The sequence below is a fragment of the Malaclemys terrapin genome, chromosome 6 (genome assembly GCF_027887155.1).
Source record: "Malaclemys terrapin pileata isolate rMalTer1 chromosome 6, rMalTer1.hap1, whole genome shotgun sequence".
NCBI lineage: Eukaryota > Metazoa > Chordata > Testudines > Emydidae > Malaclemys > Malaclemys terrapin.
This window is the reverse complement of record NC_071510.1, coordinates 36,175,152-36,188,968: the sequence shown is the minus strand read 5'-3', so window position 1 is coordinate 36,188,968 and position 13,817 is coordinate 36,175,152. Positions and strand designations below refer to the sequence as shown.

At 42.5% G+C, this 13,817-nt stretch overlaps 1 protein-coding gene and 1 long non-coding RNA gene across 4 annotated transcripts in view; one reads left to right on the top strand and one right to left on the bottom strand.

The window, feature by feature from the left end:
* The window catches only part of LOC128839566 (uncharacterized), a 147,786-nt gene extending 144,985 nt beyond the window's left edge, over positions 1-2,801 (bottom strand). For both annotated transcript variants that reach the window (XR_008445477.1, XR_008445476.1), the window contains exon 1: positions 2,721-2,801. This is a non-coding gene — a long non-coding RNA (uncharacterized LOC128839566). The remainder of the gene's footprint in view (positions 1-2,720) is intronic.
* PCSK5 (proprotein convertase subtilisin/kexin type 5) overlaps positions 1,000-13,817 on the top strand; it is a 295,959-nt gene continuing 283,141 nt past the window's right edge. For both annotated transcript variants that reach the window (XM_054032645.1, XM_054032646.1), the window contains exon 1: positions 1,000-1,693. In XM_054032645.1, the coding sequence (XP_053888620.1) occupies positions 1,496-1,693 (198 nt within the window). In that variant the 5' untranslated portion in view covers positions 1,000-1,495. The remainder of the gene's footprint in view (positions 1,694-13,817) is intronic.

Here is a 13,817-nt window from a genome sequence, read left to right as displayed (position 1 = left end):
ATATTAGATATTCTTAGATACTCTTCAAAGACATTACATATTTATTACATACATTTCAAAAGCATCTGTTGCTACAGTATCCAGTGCTCCTACATAAAATATCTAATATTTATACTATCATGTTTTAAAATATAGTTGATGTGTGTGGATTTTTATTTTTCAGTGTTACTATGAAATAATATTTTCAAAATAATTAATATGTCAAGGACTACAAAGACAATCCTGCAACTCATCCCTAACAGGATATTATGAGGTGTGGCATAATTAGAGCTAATTTTTAGTTATGACTAACATTTTATATTGCAATAGCATCTCCATTTCAGTCAGGTTGGGGCCTCATTGTGCTAGGCATCATACAAACACATAGCCAGTGACAGTCCCTGACCCAAAGAACTTATAATTGAAAAGAATTATGTTTATATGTAACTGACAGGTATTTGAAATGTTTTATCCTGGCTGATAAAGAAATGAGAGGGTGGATTTTATTCATGTGACAGGTTTTTTATGTGCAATTCTAGGTGTCTGTTTTTCTGTGCTGGTGTTGAGCTGACTTTCTTTTATTATTATTGCAATGTATAAAAATGTACACTATAAACTTCTGATGCATGGTTTTGGAGTTGGGTTTAGAATGTCCGTGCATGTGTGCTGGATCTCTAGGATGTGGTTGCACGCCCGGTGATGATACCATGTACGTTACGAGGTTCTGTGCCCTGAAATAAATAGTGAATTGAATCAAATCCACATCCGTTGTTGGCTGTGTGTTTTCACGTGTGGGATCACCTCGCGCTGTTTGTTTAAGGCTTTTGTATTTGTAAAGGGAAAAGGAAGGCGCTAGGACCGGGCTGGCTCCGGTATCAGCCGGGAGGGAACTGGAGGAGAGAAGGGGGGTGCACAGTGACTTATGCAGAGAAGGCGCTGCTGCCATTTCCACTCACACTCCGCACTCACTACTCAGAGGGAGGGAGGGAGGGAGGTTACACAGGCTGACTGAACTGAGGAGCTCAGCTGCCAACACTCAACACTGCCTGCTGCTGCTGCTGTACTCTGGGCAAGGGGAGGGAGGGAGAAAGAGAAGGAGAAGAAGAAAATAAAGAAAGAGAGAGCAGATAAGTAGAGGGGGGAAATCTGAGAAAGAAGGAAAAGCAAAGGACATCTCCCTCCCTACAGAGAGAAGACTTTCCATGTAGCAGGGGAAAGAGGGAGAAGCCTGAAGCTCAGGAACTGTGAGAGAAGCTTTCCTAGCAAGTTACTTAATCCCTGGAGAGAGGAGGGAGATTAATAATAACAACAGTTGCTGATGATAATAATTATACATAACCTCTAATAATTTAAACCCAAAGAAAGTTCAATGCAATATTCTAAGCTATTTCTAGTTGCCTCTTCGGGGTAACTTTGGAAGACTTGCTGCTGCTGCTGGTGTCGCCTGGAGGTGAGAGAGGAGCCTCGGAAGAAGGAAGGAGAAGTTTCGTGGGGCTTGTTTGCACAGGAGGAGAAGATGGGCTGGAAGAGTCGCTGCTGCTGGGGAGGCGGAGGAGGAGGGGACCGTCTCTGCCTGCTCACCCTCTTGCTGGGGTTCCTGCTACCCGCCTGCAGGACTCGAATGTACACCAACCACTGGGCTGTGAGGATAACTGGGGGGCATCAGGAAGCCAGCAGGATAGCTAGCAAATACGGATACGTCAATATAGGACAGGTAACCCTCCTTCAAACTACATGCACTACTTTCTAACAGATGGTAACGTTGCAGATGCCGCAGGCAGGACCTTCTCCCAGATCTGCTGCTGCTGCTTAGTCTCGGCTGGCACAAAAAGTTAAGCAAGGGAGCGCAGGGCAATGGAAGGGGCAGACAGAAGTTTGCCCTTCAGTCTAGATTCCTCGGAGCCGTTCCCCGAGTGCGGAGTGTGTGGAGAGTCCTGTTCGAGTCAGCAGGGATCTGTCTGTGGCTGAATCCTGCCGGTGGATTGTGGTGGCAGGGGGCTGTTTCTCCCCTTGTGTTTGTTTTGTGTGGCTGCGTGCATGGGGTTATTTTAGGCCAGGTGTAACACGCATGTTTTAATTGTGTGTGTGTGTCCCGGGTGCCGGTGCTCTGGGGGATGACGCGAGTGTGCAATGCACAACAACAGCGGGAGACAGAAGTTTCTCACTGCAGACACTTTTGGGGAAGGATTGTGCGAGTGAGGCGGGGGATGTTCTCTGTGCAGCGCCGTGGGCATTTCTCAGACAACTGCTCACGAAGTGGGAGCATGCAAAACACCCAGCCAGGAGACGTTTGAAACTTCCTGCGTTCAGACAGTGGCTCTAGCAGCAGGATTGAGAGAGGAGGGGAAAACAAACATCCAGCTCCCCACCCGCAGATTCCTCGTCTTTGTCCTAGGGCTTGGGAGGGTTGGGGGAATATTACTGTCTAGGCGTGATCCAACCAGGTAAAGGAACGGGAGCTGGGGTTTTAAAATGCAATGAAAATCGGTGCTTAGAAAAGGTGCCCCGGTTGTTATTTGTGATTGTTATGAATGCAGAATAAAGACCAGTTCATGGGGGTGGACTGATGATAACATGCACACAGCGATAAAGCCAAAATACGCGCTCGTTCAGCCAGGTAAATTTCCGGCTAAGCTTGGAATCCTGCCCGCCCCCCCGCAAGAGCTGTACTGGGCGGGGGGGGGGGGGGGAGTTCAGGGGAACACGTTTGTCACGGAAATTAAATGCATCTAAGGAATTACCCTTGTCCTGCTGACGCTGGGTGGAAGTGGCTCTGCTGCGGATCGGAGCCTTCTGCCGCTAGGGACGTGTTTGTGAAGGGGGAGGGAGGAGGAGATCGCTTGGAGGCAAGGAGTATCCGCTCTGTCCAAGATATCAGAGCATCTAGCCCTCCCACAGCTTTCCCCACCTCCAGGCGCCTCATTCCATTTGTGCCGTTTCAGAGCATGAACTTTGAGCTCAGTCCCTGAAAATCAGATCTCCCGGAACAAGCAGATTGTGTGTCCCACGGGACTAGGAGGACACAGCTGCTGCTATTGCCAAGGTGGGAGTGGGGGGAATTTCTAGCCCCCATTTTGGACACCTTCCGGAGGGACAGGTTACGAGGAAGGAGGAGGAGGTGGCAAAAGGGTCGCCCTTTGTGCCCCTAAATGCCTGCATGTCGTCTTGCTGCCGCTACGATTTGTAGCAGGCAGCTTGGAGAGAGAAAAATAAACCAGACTAGTCCTGTTAAAAATCAGGTTGTGCATGGACGGGGAAAACACTGAGGGCATTCGAGGGCTGATGTACGGAATCTATCAGGACTTACTTGTGCTCAGAGATCTAGATTTTACATATCTCGGTAAAGGGAATCATTCCTGTCAATGCACGGCCTATATGGGGGAAAACACTGATTTCCTAAATTGTGTGTGTGTGTGTATATGTATATATATATATACACACATATATACATGTGTACATATATATATACACACACACAATAAAATTACTTCCTCCTTTCTCTAGTTCATAATAAAATTAAAATTGGAAAGGGGGAGAAGTAAAATCTTGAATCCAAGCAAATTTAACACAAAATCGTACAAATCTTCCTTGATCTATGCCCAGTCAGTTAGAAAACATGGGGACTCTGTTGAATCCACAGATGTTTAGTTAGAAAACACCTGGAACTGTCTGGATCCAAAAACAGACCATGAGGAAATTATTGGATCCAGACACTTGGAGTGAGGAAACATCTGGTTCTTGCTGGATCCAGTCACATTTAGAAAATACTCTGCTGCTGCATCTAGGCACAGATACTACAGTAAGAAATAAGAGTTAAGGTACTCTTTTTCTGCTGTACACCCTGCCATAGGTGTACACACATTTCTTGGTATTTAGCCTTATAAAGTGTGAGTTGTTATCCAATGCATCACAAACCGAGTGCTTAAAAATAAACAATACTGTTTTGCAAGCAGTTTTTCGGGGTGCACTTTTAATTACACCAATTAAAAGTTTAGAACACAAGACTTAACATATACAGAAGACCTCTTCATCTCATGCAAGAAATTCACAAAAATAGAGCTGCACTTCAGATCTTTTTCACCCCATCAGATCAAAGGACAGTAACACTCACCCAATTGTTAGTATAATAAAATCAGTTCACACATACTGTATCATTGTACTGAAAGTTTCAAACATACCTCTCAGTTTCTTGTTAAGAGGGACATCCTTTATGTTATAACTTAATCTGGAATAGTGCACATTTATTTACATCAAAAAATCTGGAACACAACACTGATATTATATAAAATGTGAAATACAAATAGTTAAATCTTCAAAACGGCTGAGTCCCAGCTTCCCTTTTTGTTCCCACATTCAGGTAATTAGAGGCACAAATAATCATATTTAGGGGCACAAAATTACAGAGGCAAATGTATATGTGCAAATTGCACTCACTCTTTGGAAAATTTGGCTCCAAATTGCCATTTATATAAAATAAGTGAATCCAATAGAGTTTCCTGCTCTATTGTTTTTGTGTCCCTTATTCTGGGTCTTTTTTTCTTTTTTGTATCTTCACATTTGGACCTCAGAAGTTTGAGCATTACCATATTGTTCAAGTACAGAAACAGGCAATATAGTAAGATGTATGGAGAAGGATTCTCTTCTGCCCCTTGTTTTATTTGCCATGCCAGATGGCTAATTTAGGGCCTGACCCTGCATTCCTTGCAGACCCAAACCTTCCATTGAATAAATAAGGAAAGCAATAAGAAGCTTTTGTCTTCTTATATGTCAGTAAAGTGCCATGTGTACACCTATGGCCTTATATTAATAATACATACATTGCTGATCAGGTGTGCAGATAGGGAGGGGACAAAATACAGAGCATATAAATAATGGACAATTGGAAAATGCATAAATAGATCTATAAATCAAAGGAGTGCATAATGCTGATTCCCTTCATTTAAGTATTATTTAGGTATGCAGATGTGCAGTATGCAAATAAAGAAAAGGAAGACTATAGGAATATATTAACTGGGGAATGTGTATTTGAGGGAACAAGTGAGCATTAATGAGCGCATGAACAGGTCTGGTAGTTGATTCCTAGTCTCATTCTGCTTGCTGCCAAGCTTTAAACAGGAAAAAGCTGGCAGTGGATGTATGCTAAAACATTCATGGAGATTACTACACATGTTTTGGCTACTAGATGTCATTTTGCTCTATCAAATAGAGATCCCAGAGCATGGTTTATTACAGGGTCGGCAACCTTTCAGAAGTGGTGTGCCGAGTCTTCATTTATTCACTCTAATTTAAGGTTTTGTGTGCCAGTAATACATTTTAACGTTTTTAGAAGGTTTCTTTCTATAAGTCTATAATATATAACTAAACTATTGTTGTATGTAAAGTAAATAAGGTTTTTAAAATGTTTAAGAAGCTTTATTTAAAATTAAATTAAAATGCAGAGCCCCCAACCCCGGACCAGTGGCCAGGACCCGGGCAGTGTGAGTGGCACTGAAAATCAGCTTGTGTGCCGCCTTCGGCACGGGTGCCATAGGTTGCCTATCCCTGGTTTATTACATATTTATGTGTTCTGAAGAGTGGTATGCAAGAAGAGTTTCATGGCTGTGTAAAGTTCTCTTTAGGTCTGGCACTTTTAAGTTTCTGGTTACTCCTTACAAAAGGTTCTCCAAATGGTTTTTTTATGTCAGAGGGTTCATGAGAGTGTCCTTGGGCATTCACGTGAGTAGTCTGTTCTGTTCCATTCCATACCCCCCCACCCGCCGCTCTGAAAATTTGGTACCATTTTCATCAGGTTCCCAGATCGCTGGGTCTACAGGTGTATGACTTTGATTCTACATCCCTTGTTACCTCGTGGATAGCACAGAACTATGCGATTCAGAATGTACATAATACCATTCAAAAGAGTTATGGCACCATTCTTGAAAAGTATAACAGAACATATGTAATCTCTACATGTGAAACAAAGCATACAGGTTATCTTGTAGGTAGCATATGTAGATTTTATAGAGCACAGGGGAAGAGAGATTTGAGGGTTAAGTTTTAAGGATAATGATTAAGGAAAGGAAAATTGGGAAGTCCAAGGAGTAGGATTTGGCTGTCTTTTTATTAGGGAGATTTAAAAGTCACAGGTAAGGGAGAAGTGATAGTTGTTAACATGGATTTGGAGAGTGAAGGAATCAATCCAACCAAAAAAAAAAAGCATGGAAAGTGAGGGAGAAAAATCTATGCCAAGGACAGCAAGGGATGAGAATTTACTATTTATTGGGGAGAGCCAATGGGAAGTGGCTGAAAGAAATCTAATAGTATGGAGTACAGGAAATAGACAGAAGAACAGGACAAGATAAATTCAAAAGGATTGTGAAAAGTATTGTGGTCTGATATCTGGTTACACTATTAAGATACTTAAAGTAACCAGTTAGCAGATTCCTTTTCCAGTAGCAGAACTTGTTGCATGTGCAACCTGTAGATTATGGCAGCCAAGATAGTTAGGATTTTGGTTTTGTAGACAGTGTTACTGCCAAGTGAGCTGAAAGGGAGCCTTCTTCTGATTGGGTCGGTAGGAGCTGTGCTATGTCTATTTTGGCTCGAAGTTGCTCATTGCAAATCTTATGGAAGAACAGATCCATAAACAATCTGAAATGGACAAGAAACCATTACAGGGTTCTGAACATGGGATATTACCACCTCCAGATAGAAGTAAAGGGACAAGGAGCTGAATTTTGGGGTAATTGAAGATTTGAGAGTTGGGCTTTAGAAAGAATGTACAGAACGCTAAATCTTGGCTCTTTAAAATCAGTGTGAGTCTTGCAATTGACTTCAACAGGCATTTTACCCAAGGGAACAGAAGAATTACAAGAGTCTAGATAAGACACAATAAGGTCATATATAAGAACTGATGTCTAATATGGATAGTGTTTCAGAGGTTTTTGTGGGCAGATTTGCAAACCAGGAAGATCCTGACAATATTGTCAATTGACTGAGTTGAACTGAGGGGAGCAGTAGAGATGGAGGGATTTGCTTTAGGGTGCTTTTGTTACCAGTTGATCTATCCATTTTGAATGAGTGGAGATGAAAGAAGTTATGAGAAAAAGCAAACTAGAGGATGAGATTTAGGCAGGCTGCAAGTTAATTTAGGGATAAAAGAGGAAAGGTGGTATAAGTTTTGGATTTTATCTGCAGAGAAGTGATACTCAATGTTGACTTGAGAAAAGAGATGATCAATGGAGATGAAATAATGGGCAGGGGGTTGTGAAATGAAGTTCAGACAATACACTGGAAAGGGCTGTAGAACATCTGTTTTATGGGTTGGGGTTTTTGTGATTTAATGGTTCCTTGGGGGTGCTGGAAGTTAGCTCTTGTGTCTTTTGCTTTGTTTGGGTGATTGGTAGTAGAATATAACAAGTGGTCCTTGAAATATCTGCTTATTTTCATTGTCCAGTTGGTGTCTTAGTCCTGGCCATGGCTAGAAAAACTAATCAAACACCAGATGACTAGATCAATTAGTGAGGGGTAGATGTGCTAGATGGATGAGGGAGGGGCCAGAGGCAAAATATTGGAGGGAAGCCCAGCTCCCTGCTACTCCCAGTTCCTGGTCAGATGGAGAGATTTCTACCAGTGTGCTGTCTGTGAACCTTGCTTAGGGTTTTCATCTTTTATTCCAGTCTCTGACTAGTAGGTAGTTGATTAACTTGAAGCTCCAGTCTTCTTTACTTCCCCAAAGGAAGAAGGAGTTTTCTGTCACTTCTCTCACTGCATGGCCTCCTGGCAGACATAAGGTGGGAGAGGAAGAGGTTTTTCCTAAGCAACCTCTTTCCTAGGCTCCATTTTTTCATCCTCCTTTCCTGTGAATAACTCCAATAACTGCCTGTGCTGTTGGTGGTATTTTTTTCTTACCTTTACAAGCATGAAATTGACATGAGTTTTGACAATTGTACCCTCACCCATAGTTATTTGAATAGCTGCAGTGAAACTAACCAGAATGTTACTAATTTCATTCTTCTCTGGCTTGGGAAAGCAATGAGCAGCAGCTGAGGTGTCAGGAAGATGACACTGCAGAACATTTGATTTGTGGTTGAAGACTGTCTTCCTAAACATAAGGGGTAGACATTTTTGTTTTTAAAAGAAAAGCCAAAATCCTGCAGAAATTGATGATGTAGGTCCCCTTATTGGTTCTGACAAGTGGGTAAATGGATTTTTCAAGCCTTGATTATGGTTATCCACAAAAAAATTGGTCACTAAGTTTTTTGTTTTGGTAAGACTGTCTTACCGATGAAGGCTCATTTTGATAACTGTAGGTAGTGCTGTAGATTTTGAGCATATTAATTCACACTGTTGGACCTGATCTCGCCTACACTTAAATCAGTGGGAGTGTTTCCATGTACTTTAATGGGAGCTGGATCAGGGCCATAGTGCTTGGTTATTGACAGTAGGCCTAGTGTAAATCAATAATAACTCCATTAAAGCCAACAGAGTTACCCTAGCGTAAAGCCAGTGTAAGTGACAGTCCCAAAGCTTAGTTTGTTAGTTTGGGCTTTTGTATGACAGAAGTATCTTAAGTGATCACATCATATCCTGAATTTTGATTTTTAGTGACGACATTTTTGTTTGTGGTCTTAAGAAGCAGGGATTCTGGTCCACTCTAAATGGGCACTTGGTGATTCCTTTGTTGTGCGGGAATCCCTGGCTGGCATAAAGCTGTCTCTACACCATACCCTCCCATCTGTGCCAAGAATGGGATTGGAGTGCACTTTATTGAACCCTGGTCAGAATAATGGCCCCTGGGGAGGCTGTTACAAGTTGGCATAATGTAGAGCACTATAGAGGTTGCTTTAGGTTACACTGTGATTGAACCAGACCCTCAATAGTTGCAGAGTGACATATCCCCCTTCCATCTCCCCCATTACACTGAGCAGAGGTCTAGCACTGAGCTGAGTATCTATTGCTAATTCCACCTTACATTGGCTGTCTAGAGATAGAAGCTTTTGAAGGATTTATTAAAATCATGTAGCGTGTTTTGCACTTTGTCCAATTGTTTGCAGTGTTGTTGTAGCCATGTTGGTCCCAGGATAAGAGACGGACAAGATAATTGAGGTAATATCTTTTATGGACCTTCCACCAATAGAGATTGGTCCAATCAAAGATACTACCTCACCTACCTTGACTTTCTCCAATTGGCAGATATGTTGTAACTCGATTGATATAAAATGGCTTATCACTATTCAGTGAGAGAAAAGGAAGCTTTTTTTTAATACAGCCATTAAAATTATAGTATACTGATATATCATCTTAGTTTCCATAGTTTTCCTTGTTTCCTGAAGTACAACTTCTCACTGGAAGTACATTTGTGGTTTAGTGCTCACATGTACTCAATACATTGCAGAAAGGGATGCTAGCTTAGTGAGATATGACCTGAGAAGAGCCAGCAGCTCTAATTCTGGCTCTGACACTAATGCCTTCCATGGTCTTGGAAAATCAGTTAACCCTGTCTTCCTCCACTTCTCATTGTATAAAAAGGGAGCTGATAATTAGGGATGGGTGCATGAGTTTCCTCTAATTTCAAATATTGTGGCTTCAAAGTAAGGAATGGGCAGTGAACCTTTTGAGGTTTGTGTTCATATTGTTTTGCTAGTTCCTGTCTGCTGCTGCCAGCAGCAGCCCTGAACCTGGAGCACTGCTCCTAGCTCAAGCGGGGCACTCTGCCTCTTCCTAATTGTGCAAGAAGAGTGGGAGAGAGAAGAGGGAAGGGGTGAAGATTTCCTTTCTATGCCTCCATCCTAAAGTGGAGTGGGGGTGAAGACTCTTTGCTCCTTTCCTTGATTCAAGGGAAGGGATGAATATGTAGGTACCCTCCCCATCCCCACAACTCCTCCCTTCACACCTCGATTGTCCCAACAGATTGTCCATTCCCTTCCACTGATTTCATCTGGGGAAAGGCGCCTAGTAACCTATGCTCACCTTTCCATCATCTTCTAGAGGCAACAGGCTACCTCTTCCCCAGTATTCTGCCTTGGGCAAGGCAATAAGGACGCTCAATGTTATAAGGATAGTGTACTAAGCTCTAATATGAGGAGCCAACCTATGGCCATTGCAGATTACAGTATTATGTTATGACTCTGTGCTTCGTAAAGATTTTATTTGAAAAGTCTTGGTTGAACCACAGGGTCAGGAGTGTTGTGTGGGATTTTAGTGCTTTTAGGCCAGTAAATCACACAAGCAGTGAATAAATATTAATCAGATTCAAACCTGAAGATCTAGCAAAGGCACAGAGAAGCTGTTGTTGAAAGAAGAAAGATCGATTGTTCAGAAAGATTAAGTAGAATGGCTGTTAGCAATTTGCCAGTCCTATTGCCTATGGGTTAAAGGGAGATTGCTGTTATCCTGATAGGTTTTTTTTTTTAATCAGAAGATTACAAAAAATTGCAGCTGAACTAGAAAAGAAAGATCCTGAAATAAGGATAGCTTCTTTTCATTGAGTGAGAGAAAAAGACTGCTGCCTGAGTTCCCAGCATCTCACACTGACTGATGCAGAAAAGCAGGATGATAGACCCTTGATGCTCTGTAGAAGCATTTTCAGCCACTCAGGACTGTTATATTTAAAGATTTAATACAGAAGACAGGCACTTAGATCTCAGTTCAATAGGTCACGAAACTGAGACAGGGCACAGCCAGATGAGAATTTGGGACTTTGCATAAATAAGTTTCTATAGCCTGGGCGTCACAGATATAGGTACCAGAGCTAAGATGTTAAAAGATCTTAAACTAGATATGTTATGAGCTATGTACAGAATAGTGAAATTGCACAGATGCAGCTGACAGAATTAAATACAGGCCATACTGAGGTAAACTTTATAGGGAAAAAACTCAACTGAACAAGAAAGGCCGAGAATTATAAACAACTACAACAATACAGAGAGAGCACAACATGCAGACTGTCTGCTGCTGCTATTGTGCTAGCAGGCATTCTGGGGCCAGCCAGAAGTGTCCACCTTCTGAAGAGATCTTTAGAAAATAAAAGGAAAAACATATTTTTGCAAAGCTTGCAGGCAGCAAAAGCAGCAAAATAAGACACGTGGCAGAATACAAAGAGGAGAGCATATCTGATGAATCCATATTCAGCATTAGATATCTTGTAGGTGCAGTTAAGACTAAAGTAAAACAGAAGTTCACATTACTGAATGTGAGCACTGGTAAGGAGGTGGGTAAAAAAATCATGTGCCAAATGTGCTGTGGGTCCACGTGCAAACTAATAACCTACATAGATTATTGTAAATAAAACGAGTGGAATCTGGCTTTACAGTATAGTGGAGTCAAGATACCATTATATGATGATTCTAATATGAAGCCCTTAGGTCGGGGTGGGCAAACTTTTTGGCCTGAGGGCGCCACACCGGGGAATAGAAATTGTATTGCGGGCCATGAATGCTCACAAAATTGGGGTTGGGGTGTGGGAGGGGGTGAGGGCTCTGGGGTGGGGGTGGGGATGAGAGGTTTGGGGTGCAGGAGGGTGCTCCGTGCTGGGATCGAGGGGTTTGGAGAGTGGGAGGGGGACCAGGGCTGGGACAGGGGCTCAGGGGTGCAGGCTCCGAGTGACGCTTACCTCAAGCAGTGGTATGTCCCTTCTCTGGCTCCTACGCGTGGAGCGCCCCCTGACCCTGCTAGAGCGCTGGAGCGGGGCCATGCAGCTGCTTCCAGGAGCTGCGTGGTGCAGCTCCCGACCTTGTGTCCCGGAGCGGGACCGTGCAGCATGGCGCGGCCCCCAACCTGGCACCCCCACCTGGCACGCCAGAGCGGGACAAACCCCAGACCACGCTCCCCAGCGGGAACTCGCGGGCGGGCTTAAAACAGCTCAGTCCACAGGCTGTAGTTTGCCCACCCCTGCCTTAGGTAAATGCACCCTGAGCTACATTTATAAGAATTAATTATGATTTAAACTTTCAAGTAGTGAAAGGGGAGAAGGAGCCATTCCTCTTAGTGACCGTGGCAGAAGGCTCAGCGTGAATCAATAAAAATGGACACTGTATCCAAAGATGATACCTCCCACATACAAAAAGATAATGGTTGGCAATGGGGATCTGTTTCATGTACTTGGTTGCCTGCTAGGAAAGTACTATTTGAGGTGGACCCAAAGTCAAGGAAGCAAAATTACCAGCACTGTTAAAAGCACAGCTCAGAGTAAAAACAATCTCAAACTGAAAATGAAATTAGGACTTTGGCTGTTCTCTAGATAGGGCATCTGCTCATAGATGAAGCTGTACATCTAACTCCTGAGAAATTCTAGGAATACGCGAGAGAAAAAATATCAGGCAATACAACACTTTATGGAATTCGTGAATACCTTTCTACCCCACCCCTCTGATGTGTATAAGTAACAGCCAGTATCCAGTACTTAGGTGCAAAGATGTGAATGGGGATGCTCCAATTCAGCGCAATGCAAATGAGAAGGAACTAGGTGCAGCCCTACTACAGAAAAGGCCTCCAAGCAGCTTTTATGTCAAGCTCACTTTTGCTTACACAGCACCAGGATGCAGAGAGTGAAAAGAAGTGTCTTGTTACAATATTTTCATGGGAGAGATTCATTCAGTATCTGCATGGTGGAGATGTGATCAGTGATGATGATGCAGATGATAAGCCTCCAGAAAACAGCTTTCATAAACCTTTTCTATTACCCCAAATGCCTTCAGTGTAGATTCATAGAAGAAATATAATTTGAAGTTACACTATGGTAAAGGATCAGAAATATACAAAGCAGATTTCCTATCTAGAGCAGCACTACCTCAGACATACGTTATATTTGAAACTCTTGATCAGAAGACATTACAAAAGATAGCTTTTGCTATTGAACTTGAGGGAATTAACTATGCTGAATTGCTTTTTGCTGGATCAGCATCTAGCCCAGATAGAACAGCCTGGACAGCAAGGTTAACTACTGCAGCCACTGAAAAAAACAGGTCTGTGTGGAAAATGTGGACGCTGAGCAATAGTGCATAGTGTACAAAACAGAATCATATACATATGAACCAGAGTTGCTATACCCAATGTTGTAAGACCTGAGACATTGGCAAGAATCCAATGCTAGCCACCTACACATAGAAACATGTCTTCATAAAGCCAGAATTATTGTTGATTAGACATACGTTGTTATAATTATTTGTATTACTGTAGCACCCAGAGACCTGATTCAGGATTGGATTTCCATTGTGCTTCAATCCTCACTAGTGTGACGATTAATCGGTTGACATTACTAACATGATGTGAAGATGAAAAGTGTTATAGAAATGCTCAACAAAATTAATAGTAATACACCGCTACCCCGATATAACGCTGTCCTTGGGAGCCAAAAAATCTTACCGTGTTAGAGGTGAAACCGCGTTATATCGAACTTGCTTTGATCCACCGGCTCCCCTCCGCCCCCAGAGCACAGCTTTACCGCGTTATATCTGAATTTGTGTTATATTGGGTCGTGTTATATGGGGTAGAGGTGTAGTTGTAACAGCAAGCTCTGATATCTTTCATGAACATACCACTGACCCAAATTTAACCTATGCTACTACATGAAAACATATTTCCTAAATAATTGTATGCATGGTGTTATATTTTGCATTTGTAAAGGACTTCTAGAAAAAAAATGCAGCCATTGACTATGGCTCTGAATCTGCAAACATCTGCCTGTAAAAGAAGTTATGCTCATGAGTAGGACTACTCATGAGTGTAAAGTTACTCACGTGTCCACATCTTTGAAGAATTGGATCTTAGAATCGTTAGGTTATAGAAAGAGAAGGCTCATCATTCAGCAGCAGGTGCACACTTTTCATCAACTCATGAGCCTTTTCATGTTGCCTGCA